At 40.9% G+C, this 24,143-nt stretch overlaps 1 protein-coding gene across 1 annotated transcript in view; it reads right to left on the bottom strand.

The window, feature by feature from the left end:
• Positions 1-24,143, bottom strand: part of kidins220a (kinase D-interacting substrate 220a) — a 66,304-nt gene that overhangs the window by 18,667 nt on the left and 23,494 nt on the right. Inside the window, exons 20-24 of the mRNA XM_047344854.1 lie at positions 23,359-23,596; positions 23,115-23,206; positions 18,970-19,114; positions 18,070-18,232; positions 1,279-1,457 (exon numbers count right to left, since the gene is read on the bottom strand). Of these exons, the coding sequence (XP_047200810.1) occupies positions 1,279-1,457; positions 18,070-18,232; positions 18,970-19,114; positions 23,115-23,206; positions 23,359-23,596 (817 nt within the window). The remainder of the gene's footprint in view (positions 1-1,278; positions 1,458-18,069; positions 18,233-18,969; positions 19,115-23,114; positions 23,207-23,358; positions 23,597-24,143) is intronic.

Below are 24,143 nucleotides of genomic sequence, written 5' to 3'. Positions count from 1 at the left end.
TGACCAAGTTGTAACTTCCTGCCTGATGGCTTGAAATGTTGCTTAAATATTTACACATACAGTTTGTCCTCAAGATGCTATCTAATTTGTGAAGACCACCAGTCCCTCTTGAGGCGAAACATCTGCCCAACATGATGCAGCCACCTTCTTCATGGATGGGATGGTTTTCACAGGCTTGAAAGCTCCCATCTTTCTCCTCCAACTATGTTCTCGTTGGCTAAACATCTCAATTTTAGTTTAAGTAAAGCATAGGTCATGTCTCCAAAAGCAAGGCCTTCATCTGAGTGTGTTTGAAAGCTTTTTGAGAGATGGGTTCTTCTACTGAACCTCATTTTGGATAATGACCCACTCCAACTAACTTCAGGAGCATCTTCATGAGGTCCGTTGCTTTTGCTCTGGGATTGATTAACACATTTTGTACTAAAACCCGTTCATCTCTGCGACACCGAACCCATCACCTTCCTGAACCGTGTCATGGCTGGACATTCCCTTGCATATAATAGTTCAAACAGATCAATGTGGAACCTTCAGGCATCTGGATGTTGGATCATCCAGACACGTGAAGGTCCACAATGGTCTTCCTGTTAACTTGGAGAATTTGTTTTGTCAGTGATCAGTGTGTAGAAGGAAACAGTGTGTCTTAATATACATCCACAAGTGTGCCTCCAGATGTTATGAATAAACCAATAAGAAGCCTACCAAGCCATGACATCATCATCTGGGCACCGTAATCTCAGAATATGTTAACTTCTTAATTCAAAGGAAATCATAGAAAGAAAAATCTCACACTATTCTGCCATTGAACAAATAATAGGCCAAAAACATGAATGTTTGGTCTGATTAACTGAAAATGAGTTGCCATAAGCTGCATAATGATCCACAACATAAAGCCAAATGAACACAGAAATGGTTCACCAGACTAGGACCACTCAGTCCCCAGAGCTGGATCCGAAAGAAGAACCTGAGGAGTGAGCAGGTTTGTGAAGAGAGGAGAGAATCAGAGAGGAACCAGGAAGATGAACGGTCAAAGATCCCTCACTCTGCACGCTCCAATGCTATGAAATGTTATGGAGGAAGACAAAGTGGTGTTCTGTTGTCCCTTAATATGAGACTTTATTTTCCCCCAAAAGTATTAATGTAATTAGATCGAAGGTTAGATTTTTCAGTTTGAAATTATGCTGCTATGGTAAATAACTTAACACTTTTCCCATGTCTTTAGCAGCTGTTGGCCAACATTATTATTAGACGCCCAAAACGCACAGCCAAGAGTGTCCAAACCTGCTATGATCTCTCTGAGTTTGGGGTCCAGGTTGACGGTGCAGGGTAGAAACATCTCCACATCTCTGGCAGCGAGAACGGGAGTCCTGGAGGAGAGGAAGACCTCAAAGCTGCGGATGTCTCCATCGATCTCCAGCAGCGGCTCCACATCCTTGGTGGTGGGGATGTTTTTGGAGATTCTTCATGTAACAAAAAAGAAATTAAACGATTTTACATGATTTACTTAAAAGATCATCTGCTTAAACTGAGGTTACAGATGTGCTCATAACAGTTTTTATTTTTTATTAAAATTAATTTTAGACCAAGAACACACCAGTGAACCTTCATTGTTTTTGAATTTGTGACTTTTACATTCATTGCAGATAAAAATGTTACATACTGATAGGGGAAGAAAAAGAGGAAATAGCAAGCCGTGCTGTTAAGATTAAGGAGATATGCCAACGGTCATCTTCATCATGAGAGCAGAGAGATAACTGGATTTAGAGAAGGCGAGATAGTAAAACAGGGGATGTTTGAGGACAGATAGAGTGAGGGATTTTATCTCCTCTGAGCAGAGGAGGAAACCTGAGAAGATGACAATCAGGGTAATTTAGCAAGCAGCAGACGGAAACACGTCATGATGCGCTGCTGTGCTTAACAACATGTTTATCACACGCATAAGTAAACACCATGTTGGGAAACTACTGTGTTTCCAGCCTAATACACAGTCTAGCATTATATACTTTATAAATCACACGACAGTAAGAAGAAAGATACAAAAAGCTACAAAATACAAAACATCATAACTCCAAAACTGTGTGTTTTAGAAGATTGTAAAAAAAAAAAAACTCAATGGAAACAAATAAATGGCTTTTGACCAGGCATCTGCAAAACGTTCTTACATGCTGAGGACGCAATTCAGCCATTTGATTCAGGTGTGTCGAAATAGGTATGCATCTAAAACCTGCTCTTAAAAATTACCAACGCAAAGCAGAAGATCCACTCAATCAAGTTCCTGCAGTAAGAACACCACCATCACTGGCCACTGCACTGCATGCACATTTTAATTGCTTGTTACCAGTAACAGCAAACCATATGGCAGAAACCACATTTGGAGAACTAGACGTGGTGAAGACGACTTCCTGAAGCTCAAACTGAGCATCAGAACGGGGAAGAAAAGGGATCACTTTGAACGTAGCATTGTTGTTGGTGGCAGACAGGCTGGGCTGGGTATTTCAGAACCTGCTGATCTACTAGGATTTTTACACACAGTCATCTCTCAGGTTTCCAGAGGATTATCTGTGAAAGAGAAAATGTGCTTGCCTGAATACATTATATTGTGTGTAAAGTTTGGTGGAGGGAGAATTATAGTGTGGTCATGGATTTTCCTTGGTCCTTTAGTTCCAGTGAAAGGAACTGTTAATGTTGCAAAATACCAAGACATTTTGGAGAATTTCATTGTCCTGACAATGAGTTTGTGTTGACTCCTTATACTCCACCTTGATTGCACACCAGTCGAACACAGCAAGACCCATAACATGGATCTTTGACCTTTGTTTTTGAGGAACCTGACCAGCCTGCACACATCCCTGACCACAACCCAACATCCCACCTCTGGGATGTTTTTGAGCTGAGACTGCAAATCAGATTTTTACGTCCAACCCCACAAACTCTGGTCAAACATTCCCGTAAACACTCTCCTAAACTCCGAGGACGACCTTCCCAGGAGAGCTGAAGCTGTGGATCATATCAGCAATAAACCAATGGATTAAGAACAGAATCTCATTAGAGTTCATGTGTGTAAAGCAAGGTGGCTCCTCAACAATGGGAACACAGTGTATGTTACCTCCGCAGACACACACGGTGCACTTGAGATGAAATCAGTGCAAATTAAAACACTGCCACTATGGACACCTCTGCAGGGAGGACGAGGAACTTTGCAACATGGAGTGTGTGTCTGTAGCCACGTGCATGTGAGTGTGTGTGCTTGTTCCTTTTCTCGTGAACTGCATTAACCTGTATACAGTCTGAGGAGAAGCTTGTGCTTCCCCCATGCCTCAGTTCCAGCTGGCTTACTGCTGTTTGTTTGTGGCTCTGCAGACACACACCAATAGGAGCCAGCGACTCACACACAAACACAGAAACTACTTTCTGGTTTACAAAAACAGCCTCCTGATCTTTTTAAAAAGAATTTCATGTTTTTATAAATTCATCAAGCAGGAAAGTAAGAATAAATCATAGTGGTGGAGTCTTCTCATAAAATCAACTTTAAGATACTTCAGGTTCTTTGTCCTTTGTAACTCAGAGTGACAGTAGGAGCGAAGAAGAACCAGTCGTTTGCATCCATCATTAAGCTACAGGCCGATGTAAAGAAACAGGAAACCACTGAAAGTCTGACCTTGATGTCTGATGTTTCCAGGTGTGACTGAAGGCAGGCAGGTTGTCATCAGTAAACTGGTTTCCAGTATCAAGGTATACCGAGGTTTTAAAAAGCAATGGTTTCAATATGGCTAGCACTTTTTAACAACAATGGCAACATTGAAAGGAGGCTGCTGACATGGTTCAGGCAGCTGATCAAGATACCTCCTGGTTGCCTCCCTTTGGCAGTTTCCTGCACATGCTTGAGGGCCTATATATCCCTGCTGGCCTGGGAATGCCTTGGAATCCCACAGAATGAACAGGAAATTGTCACTGGGAGGAGGAATGTTGAGGTTTGCTGTGCACGGCTGAGCAGCTGCCTTAAAGAAGGCTGCTGAACTCTTTCCTTACCCACAAGAAAAGACAAATGGCTGTTGGAAAAAGTTTCTGATCATGAAAAACAATCCATCTGTGTTTATGTATCAAACTTGACAGAAAAATGTTAAAGATCTTTTATTATAATCACAAAAACGAATAAATTATTTTACCAGCAGTAGAAACAATTGCTGCTTTTCTGTTTTAAATAAACACAATTTGATCTTGTTATCCAAACTTGTTTTAATGTTTTTCTGTAAGTACCATGAAATCATATCATCATATCAAGAAAATGTCATAAACCTGGTGACCAAGCAGAGCTCAACTGGAAGCAACAAGCAGCCATAGGCAGGAGTCAATCATCTGTGAAAAAGGAAACTTAAGAATGGCCAATAAAACTGGAATAATAAATACTGATGAACCAATCAGAAGAGACATACAATCAACACTGTGAACTGAAAATTAAATCAAATTCAATTTTTTCACTGAACATACATGTTGAACCATTGCAATAAATAACTGACAGAGCTTCAGCTGTGCTCATAACTTTACATACCCCGACGGATTTTTTCAAGAATAATTTAAAACATCTTCTTTTACTTGTTGTTGAACCATTGATAATCAAACAATTGTGTTTGCTCTTTTAAAAGAAACCACTCAAATAACCCTCTTCAAAAGTCTACATAACCTGAAAGTTCTGACCTGATAACACCCACCCAAGTTGATACACATCGGTTTAAATGGCAACCTCACCTGTGATCTGCTTGCTTGTAATTAGTGTGTGTGTTTAAAAAGTCAGTCAGTTTCTGGGCTCCTGACAAACCTCTGCATGTTTCATCCAGTGCTGCACCGACGTTGCTGGATTGTGAGTCATGGGAAAAGCAAATGCATTATCAGAAGAATAAGCATGAGAAGGCAGAAGGAAAAGGATGGATATTATAGAATTACATGACTCCCAGACAAAAAGCAGCTTGGCCATTTCAGGATGCAGAATGAGGAGGCATCCTCAATGAGCTCCATGGTTGAGTAACCAGAATACTATTATAACTATGGCAAAAAAGCAGACTACTTACAATACACCAAAGAGCCCAGAGACAAGCCTCAGAACTTCAGGAGAAACGTTATTTGGAGTTACGAGTCCAGAACTGAACGTTATGGTCACAACCATCAACCCTATATTTACCGAGGAGTCCTCCGGGCCTGTGTTTCTACACAGAGGTGGATCACTGTCAGTTTGGGTATGGGTGAGCTACCAAGGCACAGGGAACAAAGTTGATAGTGTGATAAAATGCTCCATGACATCAGGAAAGCACTGGGGTAAAATCTGTACTCAACCTGGAAGCTGACCATGGGACAGTCCGGGACATTTCAACATGACGATGACCCAAAACACAGCAGGAAATAAAATGAAGGTCCTGGAGTGGATATTTCGGTCTTCTGACCTTGACATCACCGAGTCTCTTTGGGGAGATCTCAAACATTCAGGTGTTGCAACATGGCTGAAGAATTTACAGGAACTGAAGGTAACCATCTGAGAAAGTAAAGTCCCACATCGACAAATATCACAAAAAAATGTAAATGTCACTGATGTAAAAACAGCAACACATGGCATTAAAAATAAAGTTTTTTAAACTTTTGATCAGGGATATTTCCTGTTGTCATTAGATTTGTTACATATTATCTTCCCCCAATCTTTAACAATGGTTAACCAAAAGAATCTGGCATTCTGACGGGGTATGTAAACTCATGAGCACAACTGTAACACCACATTTCGCTGTTCAGCCGTCAGCTGGTAAAGAAGAAGCTTGTTGTTCAGGTTGGAGCACCCAGGAAGCAATCGTGTCAATTTCAAAACAACAAAAGGTGAGCTAAAGGAAAGTTCGGCATCCGAGGAGCTTTTGTACAATAGACCCATTGAAGCTCAGCTTATAGCTGCAGCAGAGCAGGCACTTCGGTCCAAGCACATGGTGTGTGGCATGGCCACTGAGAGCTTTCTAAACATATCCAAGTGCTAATAGGTCCCAAAGCTGACTGAAGCAAAGCCTTTCTTCTTCTCCAAACCTCCTCCACACTGCAAGAAGTGGGAAGGAGCAGAATTCATCAATCTATCCTATACGTACACTCTTCAGGCACACGGGTATGAATGTGCTACTTGATGTTGCTTTACAGCTACCCTCTGTGCTTACGGACAACTTTCGCACAGACGCCACAAAGAGCTGGTCTCCCTGCCAAACGTTTCCATAAAGGGACCCAAAGACAGAGAGATGCCAGGAGAACAGATGACCGCCTGTGCATATTGTGTACGAGCAGCTCAAGAGTTTCAATGTCAGACACTGTGTGGCCAGTATGAGAGACGGTGGGTGCAGAAGTTAACCAGGCCCTGGTCCACCACATTCCTCCCCTGGTCAAAGTCATGTCAGAGTCGCTGGCAGTGTCCGCCGAGCGCGTGGTTGTAAACGGTGAGGCCCTCTCTGGGAAAGCAGTGAGCTGGCATGTCGGCACGTGGACTTTAAGCATCAATGCTGTGGGAGGTTATTGTTACAGTGAAAGCTGCCAAGGCCTCCACAACCCGAAAGGCAGAGGCAGAAAGAAAAAATATGTTTTCACTTTAGATGACGCCATGTTCAGATTCTTCTGAAAATCCAGACGTATTTCCTTGATTTAAATCAAATGCTTCACATACTGTGGACACCCTCTGACTCGGAGCTTCTCTCGCTTTCTCAGACTGTTTGGCCTTCTCGTCTTGGCAGAGCCAAATGACGAATCACAGCATGGAGATTTGTGGCAAACTTTGGTCCAGTAAATGAAACTCTCATAGTAAACTGGACCTGAGCATCCCAACGCAGACCGCAAAGACAAGCAGCCTAATAGGAAACACACCATGCCGATAAAAACCAAGCTTCATGGAGGGCGGGTTTTCCTGGAGAGGGTCTAAAGACTCGCTGGTTGCCTGACATCTTGATTAAACTCATGTGTAGCAGCAAAATGGGCCTTTCTTGTTCCAGGCCTAAAGCCACAACTGAACCCTCCCCTAGAAGTAAGGGCTCATTCTTGACAAATGGCAAAGCACTAAACCTCTAACTGTAGATTTATGTACGAAGGAGAAGTTTAAGGCATCCCCAGGCCATAGTAGCGTTTGTTCATTGTGACATTAACTGGTTCATGAAGTTCAGATCTGCACGTGGTTGGTAGCCAATCTGTAATGGACACATTACAGATTGGAATATTCAGGCTGGACACATGCTTGCATCGTAAAACGGATACAAGGATAAGAGATCATAATCATAGAAGACAAAGAGCTACGAACTGGCCACAAGTAGAAGATCCAGACACACAAACTTAAAACAATAAAGTAAAACATGATGTAATCACTTTCCTCAAAAGAACACTGCTGCTACTTGGGCAAAATTATTCGACATACACCGTCTTCTTACACAATTATTATTATTACTTGGCCTGGCTATCTGCTCTGGTAGCCAGCAGACAGACATGCTGCTGGAATTGTCCTATTTTTGGTTTTAAATCAGTTTTCAGTTTATAAGAGGTGATGGTTGGTGATCCTTGACTTTCCACATTCTGACTGTCCATGTTTGCCATTACCGGAAATATTTCTGAAAAGTCAAAATTGGCTTTTTATTTTTTATGTTTTTAATCACATGAAGCACCTAGAATTGTCTTGTTGCTGAAATGTGCTACACAAATAAACTTGCCTTTTCTTTCATTCTGTCAGCCAGCTGACCGGCAGTGTGCAAGAACATGTGGAGGAGGGGGTTGTTGCATTAAACAAAACTCTGTTCATCCAGAGAAACTCTGGTCACTTCAGCACTTTCTCTGGCATCACATTAAAAGGACTTTAAACTGTTGTAATGATCGGGAAAAAAACTAGTTTTAAAATTGTAATTTTATTAAATTGAACACCTTAAATCCAGACTGTGAATTTTTACATCTAGGTTCCAAAAGTTTAAGGTGAACACACACCTGGCTAGCTTCAGACGCAGTGTCACTGGACTTCAGCCATGCATAATCTTTTACTGGTTTTGATTAGAATCGTTTAAATTCATCAGGTCGCACACAGTTGATGTGTTTTTACCTCTAAACGTACTACTGAGCAGCTTTAGCCAACTAGTGAAATCCAAACCTTGTTAAGCATAAACTTTAAGATGACAATGGCGCAGGTAACCGGGTGTGTACAAGACGTTTTTAAAACCCCCGACCAAACACCAATGACCATTCCATGCCTACAAGAAGCATCAAATCCAAACGATGAACGTGCGTAATACACTTGCAAATGAGCCCAGAAAATCTGTAGGCATGTTTGAAGACAAATGCATGCAAAAACATCCCAACAGTATTTGCATCAAACTTCCTACGTCAAAATATTTCACTAGCTAAGCTGAAGTACAGCATATTCTTGTTTTGATGCTGAACTGGTTTTACTGCACACTGTTTTGGGAGTTCCATGAAAACCCGATCAATGCAGTGTTAATGTTTCAAAACGAGATGGAACGCAAGTATTATGTAGCATTTACCTGCACGACTTTGCCAACTGTGGTAAGGAAACAGCAGCCTATTTCATAACTGGTCAGTTTTATTTCTAGCAGGGATGTTTGGGTTTTAGTAAGCCTTAGAGTCCATGCTGGGATATATTTATAGCCAAAAAGTCTGGGGAGTTTCAAAGTCATTTCTATTGTCACAGTAATCATTTTCACAATAAATTAGAGGTCCCCAAGAAATCAGCTAGATATCAGACCAGTCAGTCAGTCAGAGACTCTCCTTGCAATCAGTAAACGCAGCGTACCTCAGTACTACCAGGTTACCCCAACCATAACAGTCTTTTGTGTGGACCCCATGACTGGATGAAGATGAATAAATCTTAGCCAGAAAGGATGAAAATGAAGCCTGAGAAACCCTAAGAGCTGCAGGAAGCTAATGAAAAGTAATATTTTCCTAAGGAGTCATGCCATGTTCTTCCAGGCTGCTTCAACGGGGACCAAGACTTCAGCAGATAACAGGAAGGATCACAGCAGTAGTTGCTCTCTTTTATACATTTAATTTCTGCTCCTTCTGCACCATCAGACTATATATATATATATATATATATAACTAGAGCACATCTTCTCATCTTGCAGCGTCCCAGACCAGATCACACTCTTTAGATGCACAAGACCTTAAATTATTATTATTATTATTAAATAATAATTCAGCATGCAAATCAGAACACACTGCTTTTATTTTTTAAAAAGACACCTGCTGTAGTTTCTCTGTGTATGGGTAGCTGTTCTAGCACCACTATGTGTGCTCCAGTGTTTGCTCTTACTAAAAACATCGGGACTGACGCATAATCTAGAGATTTTAAAAATAAGTACACTTTTAAGTAAGTGCAGATCTCGTACTTGTCGTCTTCCGCTTTATCCGGAACCGGGTCGCGGGGGCAGCAGAGACACCCAAACATCCCTCTCCCCAGACACCAAGTACAGATCTAATACAATATATAATCATCAGAATAAACAAGTGTGCATTAATAATAGTGCAACGGACTGTTTGGAACGTATAATGTAGCACATTTTGTGAGTCAATAAGAGGCTCAGGCTGTTGGATGACATCTCGCTGCAGCAGATGCTCACACCTGACACAGATAATAGTGCACAGAATGCTAAAGGTCGCAGAGATTGTTAGAAAACAGGATTGTGATATTAAGTTGCAGCCATACTCTTAAGTACGTATATATTTACAGATGTTACGGGTAAGGTGACTAATCGTAGGGAACAGACGGCTGTTCTTAGGGGTTATAGTTTAGCTTAATATTATTAGACTTAACATTAAACTGTTTTTTTTAAGTTAATAAGATAAGTCTTGTCAGTACGGCATGTTACTTTAATTGTTCAGCTGCAATGACTATTGTTGCAAACAGCCAATAAAAATCATATTTAGAGTTTATTATCAACTATATATTTGGAATAACTGAGTGCAGATAATGACCTAGTCCTCTACCACCATCATAGTTAGTCTTGTGGCCGTCAACTCGGAGCTCAACCCTGGACAAGAGAGAAAGACTAAGTAAAAGATTACAAGCTTTTGTAATTCACTTTGAAGACAAATTAGGGGAAAGAAGGAAGTGTCTCTGATAACGTAACCAGAACCTGGAGCTGTACAGACAGAGGCAGCTTCTGCACAGCTCACTGACCTCTGAAGAGTGAAGATGTTAACATCAGTTAAGGACCAGACGTGTAAGTATGTATACATGAGGAGTGCCTTTGGCTCCCATGCTGGAGGGGTGGTGAATTTCACTGTCCGTTTAAAGGTCAACGACGTGCTTTTTATAATCAGAAGCCTATCTTCCAAGACCTCCACCAAAAGGAGATAGTGAAGCAGGGCAGGACATCAGTGCTGAAAATCACTACAGCAGAAAGTCCACAACATCAGCAGATCTCTGCATTCTAATGCATTCTGGGTATTTTCTTCTTTCTTAATGTTACAATTAAACTGAAACCGTTCAGTAATCAAACCGTACAGGTCTCTGTGACTGAGGGGCAAAGGTCAGCACTCTGAGGTGTAGACAAGGTTTTATTGGCATTACTTGTCCTCTCACACAGAAAAAAAAAAGAACAGAGGACATCTCTTGTTTCAGGCCAATTAAACTAATCCCTCAACCTTGACTTACAGGCAGAAATAAAAAGGGCTTTAAGGATTTTCTACCAAAGAATGTTGCATGACGTTCTTTCCATCCTCACACACACACAGCTGCAGACAATCAGACAACACATCTCCTCCTGTGTCACCTGTACAAACCATCGGTGTTTTTTTTTTACATTTTAAGCAGCTCAGCAGGGAATACATGGTGTCAGAGCTAGCTGAGGCAGATTCAAGGCTTAGTCACCACCAGCACCTGAGGAAAAGAAACAACAATACAGAACAAACCAAAAGCCACATACACAAACTCAGCTGTGTGTGGGGGGTGGGGGGTGGACTTTCCCACAAGAAGCACCAATATGGCGTCATGCTTTAAAAAACATTCACACACTTTCCTTCTGAATGCCGTTTCTTATCTTTGCCATCTTTATCTCACATGGACCCTTTGTTTCTTCTCTCTTTGTGCTTTTTCTGCTCTGTCATCTCTCAGCACACCGAATGGCTAACGATGCAGACTCAACTCTTCTGAGACACAGTTATTTGCTACATTTGAAAGGGGAATACTAGGACTGAAACTATTTCTCTATCACTTTTACTAAAATACTTGCTTTGGATAAAAAGGACAACAGACTTCCTCACATTATGCAACTGCCATACATCTACAGGGCCTTGAAAAGCATTCATACACCTTTAATCTTTTCAAATTGGTTTAATTAAGAGTCAGTGCATTTTATTGGGATTTTATGTGATAGACCAACACAATGTAGTGCATATATGTGAAGTAGAAGAAACATAATACACACTTTGTAACGTTTTTGCGTATAATCTCAAGAAAAGTGTGGCGTGTGTTTGTATTTTACCTCAATTCAGATCCTTTGCACAACTAAAGCCAATTCCTTTTTGCAAAACAGCTCAAGATCAGCCAGATTGGAAGGAGAAAGTCTCATAACAGAATTGTTTAGAAGTCTTTCCATAGATCGTCAATTGTATTTAGGCCTGGACTTTGACTAGGCCATTCCAACAAATCAATATTTACCTACAGATTATCATGGAGACCTCTGGCCTAACCCGTTCCACTGTAGCTCTGGCTAGATGTTTAGTCTCAAGGCATACCCACAGCATGATACTGCCACTACCATGGGTCACCAAAAAGGTGTGCCCAGAGTGATGTGCAGTATTAGTTTTCCATCACTCAGTAGGTCGAGAAGGTCAGTTTTGTTCTCATCTGACCAGAGGACCCTCTTCAATGATTGCACATGGCTTATGGTAATGTATAAACAAGACTCCATGTGGATTTCTTTTGCACCTCTTGTAGAAAGGCCAGATTTGTGGATTGCACAAGTAAAATCTCTACTGTCTACAGCATTTCCTACCAAAGCTGCAGAACTCTGTAGCTTCTCCAGGGATACGCAGTCCCAATAAAACACATCACAGTTTGCAGTACATAGAAAGGACAATGTGCCAAAAGGATAAAAAACTTTTCATCTGAGCGCAGAAAAGTTTCAAAATTTGCATTAACAAAACAAAAAAAAGGATTGCAACATTTTTATTGGCAACCAGATATTGAAAACTTTATTAAAGGGCTTCAAATAAAGGAAATACCCAGAATGTGTTTTGGAATTGCCTTTTTAATGCAGTACATAATTGCAAGTAAATTACACTAATTGTCCCAGTTAAAGTAATAATGGTTGAACAGAAATGATCTTACATTTTCAGCATTAAGAATAGGATTTGGTCTAATTAACAGTGAATTGCTGGAAAACATATTCAGAGTTTTCAGTGTCCAGAGAGTGAATTTGGTGTGAGAATGAACTTCTGATCAATTACCGAATATAGAAACGGTAACCTATTGTATTTATACTCTTTAATTTAACCTTATATACAAATTTTTGGGCCAGGGATTGCAGGAGACCACAGCAACGGTGCAGATTAAAACTAAACTTTTACATTAAAATAATCCCCTGCCTTGTTCCGCTCCCCGCACTGCCTGAATCTGTGTGAGCAAATGCATGTTTGTTGAACACGGCCCGCATCTCGGGGTCTGATTAATTACACCGACTCTCACAGGAATTGGGAAGCAACATATGTTCATGCACTGGTGTGTGAGCTTATTTACGTGTGTGAAAATGTATGCATGTAGGAGAGTATCATAGGTAGCATATGCATCAGATTTACAAGAGCTTCTATGAGTATACTTGCACTAACTGTAAAACGTGTAGTGGAAAATACTGTTTCAGGTACACCGGTGTGCATGAGTGTACAGCATTCATGGTTTGTGTGTATGAAAGCGTGGGTGTGTGCTGAACAGGAGATTCAGCTGCAGCACCAGAGACACAGTCCAGCAGGGGCATCCTGGCACAGACAGGGCACCAGATGTCAGAGCGGTGCAGGAACCTGCTCAGTGGACCAGTGACACTTTTTCTAGAGCTGAATTTGGATCTGGGCTTCCAGGAATAAACTCCCACTGATCGTGTGACTAAACCCTCCCTCGCACATCACAAGGTCCAAATATGTTAAGCTACAGCTACTTCACTCGAAACCAGTCAGAGCTTCCTAAAAAATATTAGAAATAAACTTTGAACTGAATAAATGATTCAATAAAAAGCTTCATTTTTAAGTTTAATTTTGGCCTCTTGGTTTAAGTAACAAACTGACATGTCTAAGTTACAGCCACTTCTTCCCAGAGCTAAACTTCATTTAATTTACTTAATTATACATTTAAGATCTTGACTGATTTTAATACATTTCAAAAGTATTCATCCCCCTTAAACTTTTCATATTTTATCAGGACTCTGTGTGACAGACCAACACAGTGGTAAATAATATCGAACTACGAGGAAACATCATGTCTGTGGCAGGTATTTGCATTCAGCCTCTCTTTACTCCAATGCCCTCAAATAAAATCCAGTGCAACTTATTCCCTTCAGAACTCCAAATCTACTGAGACATGGCAGTCCACCAGCTCCTGCAGAGATCCACAGCTCAGGTGGAAGAAGCTCTGTGTTAGAAGTCCTGTTTGCAGTTTGCCACAAAAATATGTAGGAGACACAGCAAACTGGTGGAAGAAGCTGCCCTGGTCAGAGGAGAGCAAAATCCAAGTTTTTGCTTTACATTCAAAACACAATATGAGGGAAAAAAACAACTATGCACACCACCCTAAACAAACAATAAAACATGGAGGTGGTGGGACCATGATGTGAGAATGCTTTTCTTTAGCAGGGACAGGAAGGCTGGTCAATGTCATGGTTTAGATGAAAACATATTCATGTGCAAGAATGGTCCAGTCAAAGTCCAGACCTAAATCCAGTTGTGAGTCAGGCAGAATTAGAAACCTGTATCATCTTCCTTCCACTTCACAGTAATGACCTAATTTGTGTTTGTCTATAACATTAAAAACCCCAACAGAATATGTCCATATTCATAGTTACAACGTCATAAAATGTAAAATATTTGTGTGAATATTATGAATATTTTTGCAAGGCACTGTTTATTTATTGCTTTAGATACAAGTAAAGAGACAGGTTGCTTTCCACAACAGAAGCCAAAATCCAGAAAAACAGATTGGTTTATAAAAAAAAATCTGAACGTGTTCTTCACCAATCTCTTTTCGTTCCTCTACAGAAGAGTTTCTAATGTGATGTAACAACTCTAAACAGCATCAACTAAACGAGGATAAATAAGGATCTCCATTAAATGTCTTTGGGAATGGCAAAATCAAAACTCACAAAGAGGAAAGAGCCACGTTCGCTATGGTCATTAGACGTCCAATGGCTGCTGAAACAAAGGAAAACTGACTCTTCAGAAGTGATGAACCTCAGAGGAATGCAATAAAAATTCAGGACGGTGATGGCCTGAGCACTTAGGAGATGGATTTGTTCTTCTTCTTGTAGACAAACCAACCAGATTTGGCTTTTCACCTCTTCATAAATAAGTATTTTCTGAATGCATGAAAGCTTTGAAATAATCAATGATTAGTTGGATATTAATTATTGATTATTCATGGTATTTAAAGGATTAATTACATATTTGAATCTCTTAATGTGAGAAAAGCCCGGATCACGGGAAAGTATTTTGGCTACAGTAAAGTATTTTAAAAAATTTGTATCTTATTTTAAACAATCGGTTTTAGAAAAAGAAAAAAAACATAAAATAGTATTGTATTACTTTGCATTACCCCAAGTCTGCTTCTGATTGGTCGATCAGCCCCTCATGTTGACTCCTCTCCCATAAAATGTGCTGATGAAAGAAGATTTGATAAAACTGACCCTCAGAAAACATCAAGAAGCTTTGCATTAGTCTCTATTTTTATCTTTGTATCTTTTGTAAGTTTCTTTTGCTTTAATAAATCATCAGTAAGCAAATGGTAGTGTAATTAATTAAATATTGAGCTCTTGGCTTCAATAAATACTATTTTCCAGAGATTTTATTTTAATCTTTGATTATCGTTGACCGATCTGAAATAAAACATGTAAATCCTGAGAAACATCCAGGAATCTCAAGAGATTGCTCAATGGACAAGAAAATTCATCCTTCAGCTGGAACATGAGATTAAGAGACTGATTGGTTTAAAACCTTAAAATAATTGAATGCAGCCTAAATTATTTTACCTGAATATCCATAAGCTTGACCGCTGTGAACCTTCAGTCTACAGTTACGGATATACTTCTTCTAAAGTAGTTTCCCTTTGCTGCCTCCCATTATTCTGGGTAACATCCAATAGTCGTACCATTATTGAAAGAAATCGCTCAGGTTAATAACCGATTACACATTCTCCATCAGATTAGGAAGGCTGTACAGACCTGCTCCCAGGATGGGATTTAGCTCTGCCCTCTTCTTCTATGTGTGGTCAGAAAGCTGGTTGTTTTTGAGAGATATGAGAACGTGGAAAATAAACCTAGACTTTTCTGATTTTGCAGGGAATAGCAGCTGATGGGTTGACATTTAAAACAGCTAAAGAACTTCAGAAAATGATCAAATCAGCTAGTTTTAGTACTGCACTAATTATCTATCTGTTTTCAGATGAGAAATGAACAATATTTCTGCCAATGTACATACTGCTGAGCACTAAGATCTAAAAAGAGGAGAGGAAAAGAAGAGCATGTTGCCTTGTGACTGAGATGCAGGGCGACAGTTGACCTATAAGGGGGCTGACTCACCCCCGCGTTCACTTCACCACTAATATATTCACTTAGTAACGCTCAGGGGGTGTGCTGCTGCTCTGTAAAAAGGGCAAAAACATTACACTGAAGACATGAAACAAACGTAATAAAGCAATATTGCTGGATAGATAAATGAATCTAGTGATAAATTAAAGTTAGGACACAGAATACCATGTAGTTTGTGCAAATATAAAATAAAACCTTCTGACAGGATAGATAAAGAAGAACCGCCTTTCATTTCACAAGCAAACAGGCAGGAGGAAGAGCCAAATGTAGTTGAGGCACATGAAGTGGTCGCACATAACTTACTAAAAAAGACAGAAACTCATCCAGATCAAAAAGGACCTAAAGAGGAAATAGAGGAAGAGACGGGCCGAGACATAAAAAGCTCCACGGACACAGGCCTGAGCCTTATCAGCAGAAGATTGCTGCACGAGATAAGGCCAGCAGACAAGGCGTTGTGTTTAGCCTGTTTGAGATTTCCTGTCATCATCATTAAGTCAGCTCCTTCAACGGCCGCTGCAGAACAGCAGAACATTTGGAAAGACACCCAGAGAGGAGGAAGATAAAGACAGACAGGACTGTTGGTCAAAAACACAAAGATAGCCATATTAAGCATGATGAGCATGGCCGTAATGGCTGCTGCAGTAACAGCTCTTCATTAGATCCAAATCTGAGGGCTTTTTGCAGACGTTTCAAATTCTTCTTAGAATGTAATGTAATTTCTGTGGTCCTTCACAGGCCAAACCGCTAAAAACCAAACCTAATGAGGCTGCCGAGCTTGTTGGAGATGGGGGATGGAGCGTTGCCTGCTGAGTAGCTGACAGTAACGGTCCGTGACACATCCCCGCCGCAGGAGTCCCAGGCGCTAGTGTATTGTGACAGAGTGCGACCTTTAAAGGCCAGAGATTGATGCACAGCAGCTCCTGAACCCAGAGACTCAAGCTCTTTCAGTCCCCCTCCCCTCCCATCTGCAGCGAGGCGGCCTAAAAAAGCCTTCTTGACCTCACAGAGATAAAAAGCTGAACCAAGCATGTGCACTGGCACGACTTTTATGAAATTATTATTATTAAATTATTTCTCTACATTTGAGTTAATAAGGTTTAAACATTGCTTATTTCTGTTGCCTTAAACAATGTGATCAATTACAAAATCTGCCAGTTGCTAATTAGTATAGCACCACCAACTAAATGTACACTCATGATGTTGCAGTGAAAGGTCCACTACTGCCACCTGCTGGTTAACTTTACCAACACTTAGTTCAGTATTTTTGAAAAACAAGTGAATCATGTGAACAAAATAATAATTATAAATTCACCCTGAAACTAGCTTCAACAATTGTATGTAGGGCATTAAAGCTAATTATTGGTGACCCTCAGCAAAAGAGGAAATATAAAAAGGTGCAGAAAGAAATTTAAAAAAAGAAAGTGCTTTAGAAAGTTATTCAAACCCCTTCAACCTTCTCACATTTTGTCATATTGCAACCAAAAACTCTGATGTCTTTTATTACGATTTTATATATTAAACAAACACAAAGTAGTGCATAACAGTGAAGTGGACCTGTGCAACCAAACCCCTTCAGAAGTCTGCAAATCAGTAGTCAAAGTCTGAATGTGATTTTATCTCAGTGCTCCCATCCCTATGGTGGTGGCAGCATCATGCTGAGGGGGGATGCTTTTCTTCAGCAGGGGCAGGGAAGCTGGTCAGAGATGATGGGAGAATGGATGGAGTTAAATAAAGGAACATTATGGAAGGAAACCTGTTAGAGGCTGCAGAAAACTTGACACTAGAGTGGAGGTTCACCAGAGATACAATGGATGGTTTAGAATAAAGCATATCTGTCTGTTAAAATGGCCTAGTTAAATTATAGACCTAAATCCAATCAAGACTCAAGAGCCAAGACTTTAAACATGGTGCTCCCAGACCTGTCTCCCTCAGACTGGATGTCCCCCATCCAACATGACTGAGCTGGATCTTTTTTACACGAAGATTGGACAGAAAGACTCGCAGCTGCAGTGCAAAGTGGATGTAATGACTGAGGGGGGCTGGATATAAAGACACACCACATGGTTTAGATTTTTTAGCGTGAAAAATAACAGAAAATGAACATCACTTCACAAATATGCGCTTCTTTGTGTTGGTTTATCACATAAAATCTACAAATGTTGAAGTCTGCAGTTGCATTGTGATAAAATGTAAAAAAAACACTTTAAGGTATGTGAATACTTTTAAAATACTCTGTAACAAAGCGCAAGTGAAGGGGAATTACGTGTGTTGTGTGGGTGTATACCTCTCATAGATGGTCTTGAGTGTGACCTGGTCCGGCACGCCTTCAGCCTCTTCCAGGAAAAGGATGATCCATGATGTCCTGTAAGGCCACTCCTCTGTCAGGTGGATCCACGACGCCAGACGATCCCAGTTGAAGATTATCTGATTGGCCCTCAACAGACGACCTGTCGATGTTGGTGCAGAGGATTAGGGACCACCAGCAACTGGTCCACTCTTATCTGCATTTCAGTTGCAGTATATCTGATTTGTATATTAGATGTTATGGATTTGAACTTTACTGAAGTGAAGTCTTGTCTTATGTTCCTTCGTCAACATTTCTTTATTGCTGTCATGATTGTGACGGGCAGACTAAAGCAAGTAGTTTCATATAAAGATGCTTTTGTACTGAATATTATAGCTATTGCCATTCTGCTCCTGATATTAGACAGTTAATAATTTAGGCTATCTGCTCTAGTAGCTCTAGTATCCAGCTGCAGCTGGCTGCCAAACACACTTTGGTTTTACAGTGATGTCTGGCGCTAGTTTCATTTCCACACCAAGGCTGTCGGGATTTCATGACAAAATATTTCCAAACAGGAAAAGTGTGATTGCCTTCTTTCAGCTAGCTGACCAGCAGTGTGCAGTAACAGGGTGGGCTATGCTTTGCTCTGAGTTACAGAAAACTCTGCTCATTCTAACAGTTTTGCATCTGTAATTTTAAAACCTTGGCATGCCTTTGTACGAGCCACCGACCGACGCCTAGATGCAACAGTACTCTGTAGGAATGCATTAGAGAAACAGGTACACCTGAGTTAATTTGCCAGGTCTCATATCCTGCAGGGGCACCCACTACACAAGTTGTGTAAAGCAAAAGTCAAAAAGATTCAGAGAGGGCTGCAACACATGCAGGTCCTGTCTTCACCTGTGATGGAAACAATGTTGAGCAGCCTCCTCATCGTCTGTGGGCTGATGTCACAGAACCAGTCCTCAGTCACGAGCAGCTTGGTCAGGTCGAACGACATTTGTCTGGTGATGGTCCTCTGCATCTGTCGACGGCGGTACGTGTCCTGGACAACCAGATCAGAGGAAGGTATCTCAGTTTTGTGTTTTAAATTTATGTCTTACATGTGTCCACCTAAACTAACAGTCTGTTCATTAGTTTCAAGTTTGATTTGAAACATAAAATCGCTGGCGCCTCCCATTACGTGGCCTGGAATGTAAACAGATAAATTAAGATATAGTCTTGTGTCGTATGTCCAGTTCTAGTCAGAAGTATTCATATACCCATCACAGGCCTGAAGGGACACCAATGTGATCATGTGATGAATTTAAAACAAGGACTATATGCACAAGTTTAATTAATTGAGGTTTTCCTCTATTCCAAACAGGTTCAAAATTACACAGATGGGGTCAGACACAAACATACACCCCCGCTAATATTTGGTAAATACCCAACAGCCAAGTTCCCCTTGAATCCACCCTTTTTGTAGCAATAAAAAAGCTTCATGTATAAATCCTGGGTGGATGTTTGATGTTTGAGTTTCTATAAATTGGAGGTTGGGAGAAGCCTATTGTTGGTCTGGGGTATCTATTCCAAAACCAGTTTGAGTGCGTGTTTGGGATCATTATCCAGTTGGAACATCAAGTGGTGTCCAAATTTCAACCATCCGACCCAAACATGTTCCCCTCACATGAAAGCAAATTGAATTAAGTGATCAGGAACCACCAAGGCTCAAGTTTGCCAGTGTCACTGTCCACAGCAACGCCAGACTAATATCAACATGGACTGAGAGGATGCAGATCCAGAAAGAAGCTCCTGCTGCAAACTGAACAGTAACTCACATAGACAAGTTAGATATCTTCTGCAGAAACATGGTAACTACAGCTATCTGGTCAGCATGGCAAGAAGAATGTTAGGAGGGATCAAGGTAAGGTTTTGTACCAGCTATCAAGCATGGTGGTGGGAGCGTGATGCCGAGGGCCTGCTTTACTTTCAGTGATAATGGTGGATTGCTCAAAATGAGAGGAATAATAAAGAAGTAGGGCTATCCAAATTCTTCAACCTTACCTCACATGAAAGCTAAATAGTTGAAACTTAAGACAGGAAGAGGACAATGATTCCAAAGACACATCCAGACTGGTCTTTGAATAGACACTGACCATCACTATACTGAAAAACCTGTGGGCCAGAATTATGCCAGAAGCATCTTGATGGCTTCAAAACGGGGTTGGTCAAGACACAACTCGCTACGGGACATTTCCCAACATATCAATGAGAAGCATGCATATTTGCTGAGCCTGTCTGGATTAGAAAATCCATTATAAATTCTAACATGAGCATCCAATTCTTATTAAATTAAACCGATTAAAGTTGTTTGTTGGATGATGATCCCATTCTGGAAAAAGAACAGTTCAAATAAATTATTAAAGGTCTGCAATAAAAGACATTCATAGCCATAATGAGCATATGTAGACAAGAAGTGGAAACCATCGACCGTGTAGGTCCTTGAGGATTGCTTTCTAAAGACAAAGCACTAATCAAAGAAAAGCTGATGTAAACCAACTGTAGTCAGAGGGAAGTTCCCTACAGGAACTGCCCTCAAATTTGCAATACAAATTCAGGTAAAAAACTGTTCTAACTGGATGTGAATAACTGGAAATGCCGTCTCCCAGTCGATAGAATAAAAATGTACCCATTACGTTAAGAATCACCGACCACTGTAAAAGAGTCACAACACACAGAGTATTGACACAGATCCACAGCAGACATCTGTGTTGAAGTCAGACAGCTGTTATGGTCCGGAGCCAACGTGAGCCTTTTGGTCCACTTTGAAGTTCTAACACCGGTCCCATGACCTCTTTCTCAGAGCGATGGAGCATATGGCCACCACTTTATAATACATGTTCATGAAAAAATATGTATCTATGTTGTTTGTTATTATTTTGGAAGAGTTAAAAGCAGATTTGTAGGCAGAAATGGTTGGTTTTACACATTTTCTATAAATGATAAGACGTAATGTTATCTAGAAGTTGGATAGCTGCAAAACAAATTATCAAATTTTATTTTTTACTTCATGTTGATCTCCATTTGAAGCTAACTGCTCCTCCTTCCAAGATGCTGATTTTTACAGAGAAGACAATCCTGTGAAAAAGAGCCAATAGTAATGATGGAGGGAACTAGATAACTAACAAACAAACAAGGCAGGAAGCAGAGGGGTAGGGGGTGAGGTGGTAGGAGGAAGGGCTCACAGGAGGGAGGACAGCATCAGCTAAAGCAGCAGAGTCACTTAGCCTCCTGCCAGCAGACCTGGTGCCAGTGTTTTGTCACAGGGACCCACTGCTGCTAGGCCTTGTCATTAGGCTGTGGCAACACAGCAGGAAGGATAAACAGCCATTACATCAATTACACCAGGAACCCTGGCCGCACACCGAGCACCTCATCCATGTGTCCCCCCCCCCCCCCGTCCTACGGCCTCCCAACACCATGCTTATACAACCCCCCTTCAGGCCAGAAGCAGAAAACAGAGTAGTTACCAGAGCTAAATCTGTATTTCCTGACCATACTCTGTGATTTTACATCAAAATGTGAGGAAGTAAACAAATTATTCTGGCTAAAAAACACGAGAACGTCATTAAGCATGCACAATTCTGGTAGGCAACGCATATTTACTAGAGCTGCACAATAATAACCACAGTCGTTGCTATATCAATGTGTCCAATACAGCAATCACCAAGAACGGCCAGGATTCTTGAATATTTCCTTGATCCTTTTTTAAAAGTGTTGTTCATCGCAAACATTTTAGGGCATTGAGTAGTATTTTATCTGATGATTCAACACAATGTACCAGATTGTAAAGTGAAAGAACGATTCATGGCTTTTACCGTTGAATTAGAGATCAAAATCTGAAAAGTGTGGTGTGCGTTTGTATTCTTTGGCCCTGGGTCAATACTTGGGAGAACCACCTTTCACAGCAGTTCCAGCTGCGGGTATTTGGGGGAATATTTATCAGCTTTGCACATCTAGAGACTAAACTATTTACGAAAGAGCTCAAGCTCCATCAGATTGGATGGAGAGGGTGAAGAAAAGCCTTCGTGCAGCTACAGCGGAGAAAGAAAGGTGGGCAGAACCTTAACTTTATAGCAGTGTTTTCCAACAGCAATATGATATGTTGCTCCTCTTCACCGAACTTAATCACTCACTTGAAATAATAACCTGAATGTGAACATCACAGATACTGGAGGAAAATCCGCTCAACTCCAAATCCTGCTGCCTGCAGCTTCCAGTCAGACCAAACTCTGTACATGGTGTAAAATGTAAGCCAGAGGAACCTCCTGATGAGAGGAGATTATCCTAACAGCTGCGCATGCTGCATTCAGGTACAGCTGGGACACAAGGTTGTCTAAATATCAAAGATGTTCTATTCTCAAATATGGGGTCAGTCTTATTTAAAACGTTCTAAACATAAACACTGACTGTTTTCCAGTGGTTATATTGTTGTGTAATCTATCTACCCAGGCATCAGCTATGCCTGCTTACACTACCTTATTCACTGAAAAGAATCCAACCAGATCTCCATTCAGTTCTATACTTTCCACCCTGTTAAGTTTTAGAACATAATCAAATCAAATTCATTTCAGAAAATGAAAAAGATTCTTGGCTTACTGCTGACTGAAGTAAAAAATAAACCATATATTATTTATTTTTCTTGACTGAAGCAAACCAAACAATGAGTCTTACACCTCTAACAACAATGCACCACTTCATGTTGGTCTGTGACATAAAAGCCCAATAAAACACATTGAAGGTCCTAGGTTAAAAATCTCAATAAATTACCAAGGTGCTATATTTGGCCCTCTGGACGGACCTGAACCGGCCCACACCTGGTGTAGTGGGCGCATAGTGGGGAAATCAAGATGATTAAAAAATGTTGTGGGGAAAACGCGTCTTAAACGCAATCTATACTGACGTCGCAATACTCGGTAGTAAAACTGCAAAGTCATCTTAATATGAAGCACCAATAACATTAAGTTGAACTTATTCACAGCTTCAGGTTGAACAGCCATTACCCTTCGGTTTAGAGCGTTCTTGCTGCCAAGCTTGGCCTGTTCTTGGGACAGGCTGTTCTGAGACACCTTCCTGTCCATGTCTTCATGCCACCCTAAAGGTAGAGAAGAAGACAATCACAAAAAACAGCTTGCAGTTATCAAAACTTACAAATGTGCCTCCATTAAATAGAATATCATTGAAAACTTGGTTTCAGTATATAGCATCTGTATGTCCACATGCAACAGGAAGTCAGTCTTCATGTACCCTCTGCAGGCACGGCCTCTCCATTGGTGGGCGCAGCCATACAAAGCTTCTTGGCTCTGCTGAGTCCTCTGCTGTTGAGGAACACTGGCAGGTGGACGATGTTTCTCATGTAGTCGTGGCCGTTGATGTTCGAGTCTCTCAGCACACTGTTCAGGTTTTGGTTGATAGCTTTGATAATGATATGAGGATCGCTGGCGAAGATGGAGATGAAGGGACCTTTGGAGAAGAGAACCCTCACCTGAAGTAAAAACATCACCAGAAGCAGACGAATAAAACATTTTCCTGAACATTTTATGATCTACAACATTTTGGCACAGATCTGGTCAAGTCACAAGGAATGTTTTGAGCACAGCAGATTACTTAAAGTAGCGTCTACAACTTTAACATTAAAAACGGTACTTTTACATCTAATCAGTCAACAACCTCACAACTCAAAGCAACAGTCAGCAGTAGCCCTTAAAATGAACCGCTCCTGAGAGAGATGCCTGTCCACAGCACACGAGGCTGGGGATTTCCTTCCTGCTCACTAAAGAACATTGTCCGAGAGTCACAGGACATCAATTTGTGTTCCATGCATTCATGATTTGTTAAACCCCGACTAACAACCTCAGGCTCACCACATGGGGCGGTGAATCTCTGCACCTAAAGCTGCGGTTTTCACCATAAACAGAGGCACCATCACATGACGGCTGCAGCTTGAATGCACTGGTATAAATATAGGAAGCTGTGTTCTGAGTTCTGTTTGGACCATTTTAAACAAGGGGAGGTTCTTGAAGAGATGAGAA

Source organism: Girardinichthys multiradiatus, chromosome 19, assembly GCF_021462225.1.
Source record: "Girardinichthys multiradiatus isolate DD_20200921_A chromosome 19, DD_fGirMul_XY1, whole genome shotgun sequence".
In the NCBI taxonomy this organism is placed as follows: domain Eukaryota; kingdom Metazoa; phylum Chordata; class Actinopteri; order Cyprinodontiformes; family Goodeidae; genus Girardinichthys; species Girardinichthys multiradiatus.
The sequence above is the reverse complement of the archived record's forward strand: the minus strand, read 5'-3'. Positions and strand labels throughout refer to the sequence as shown.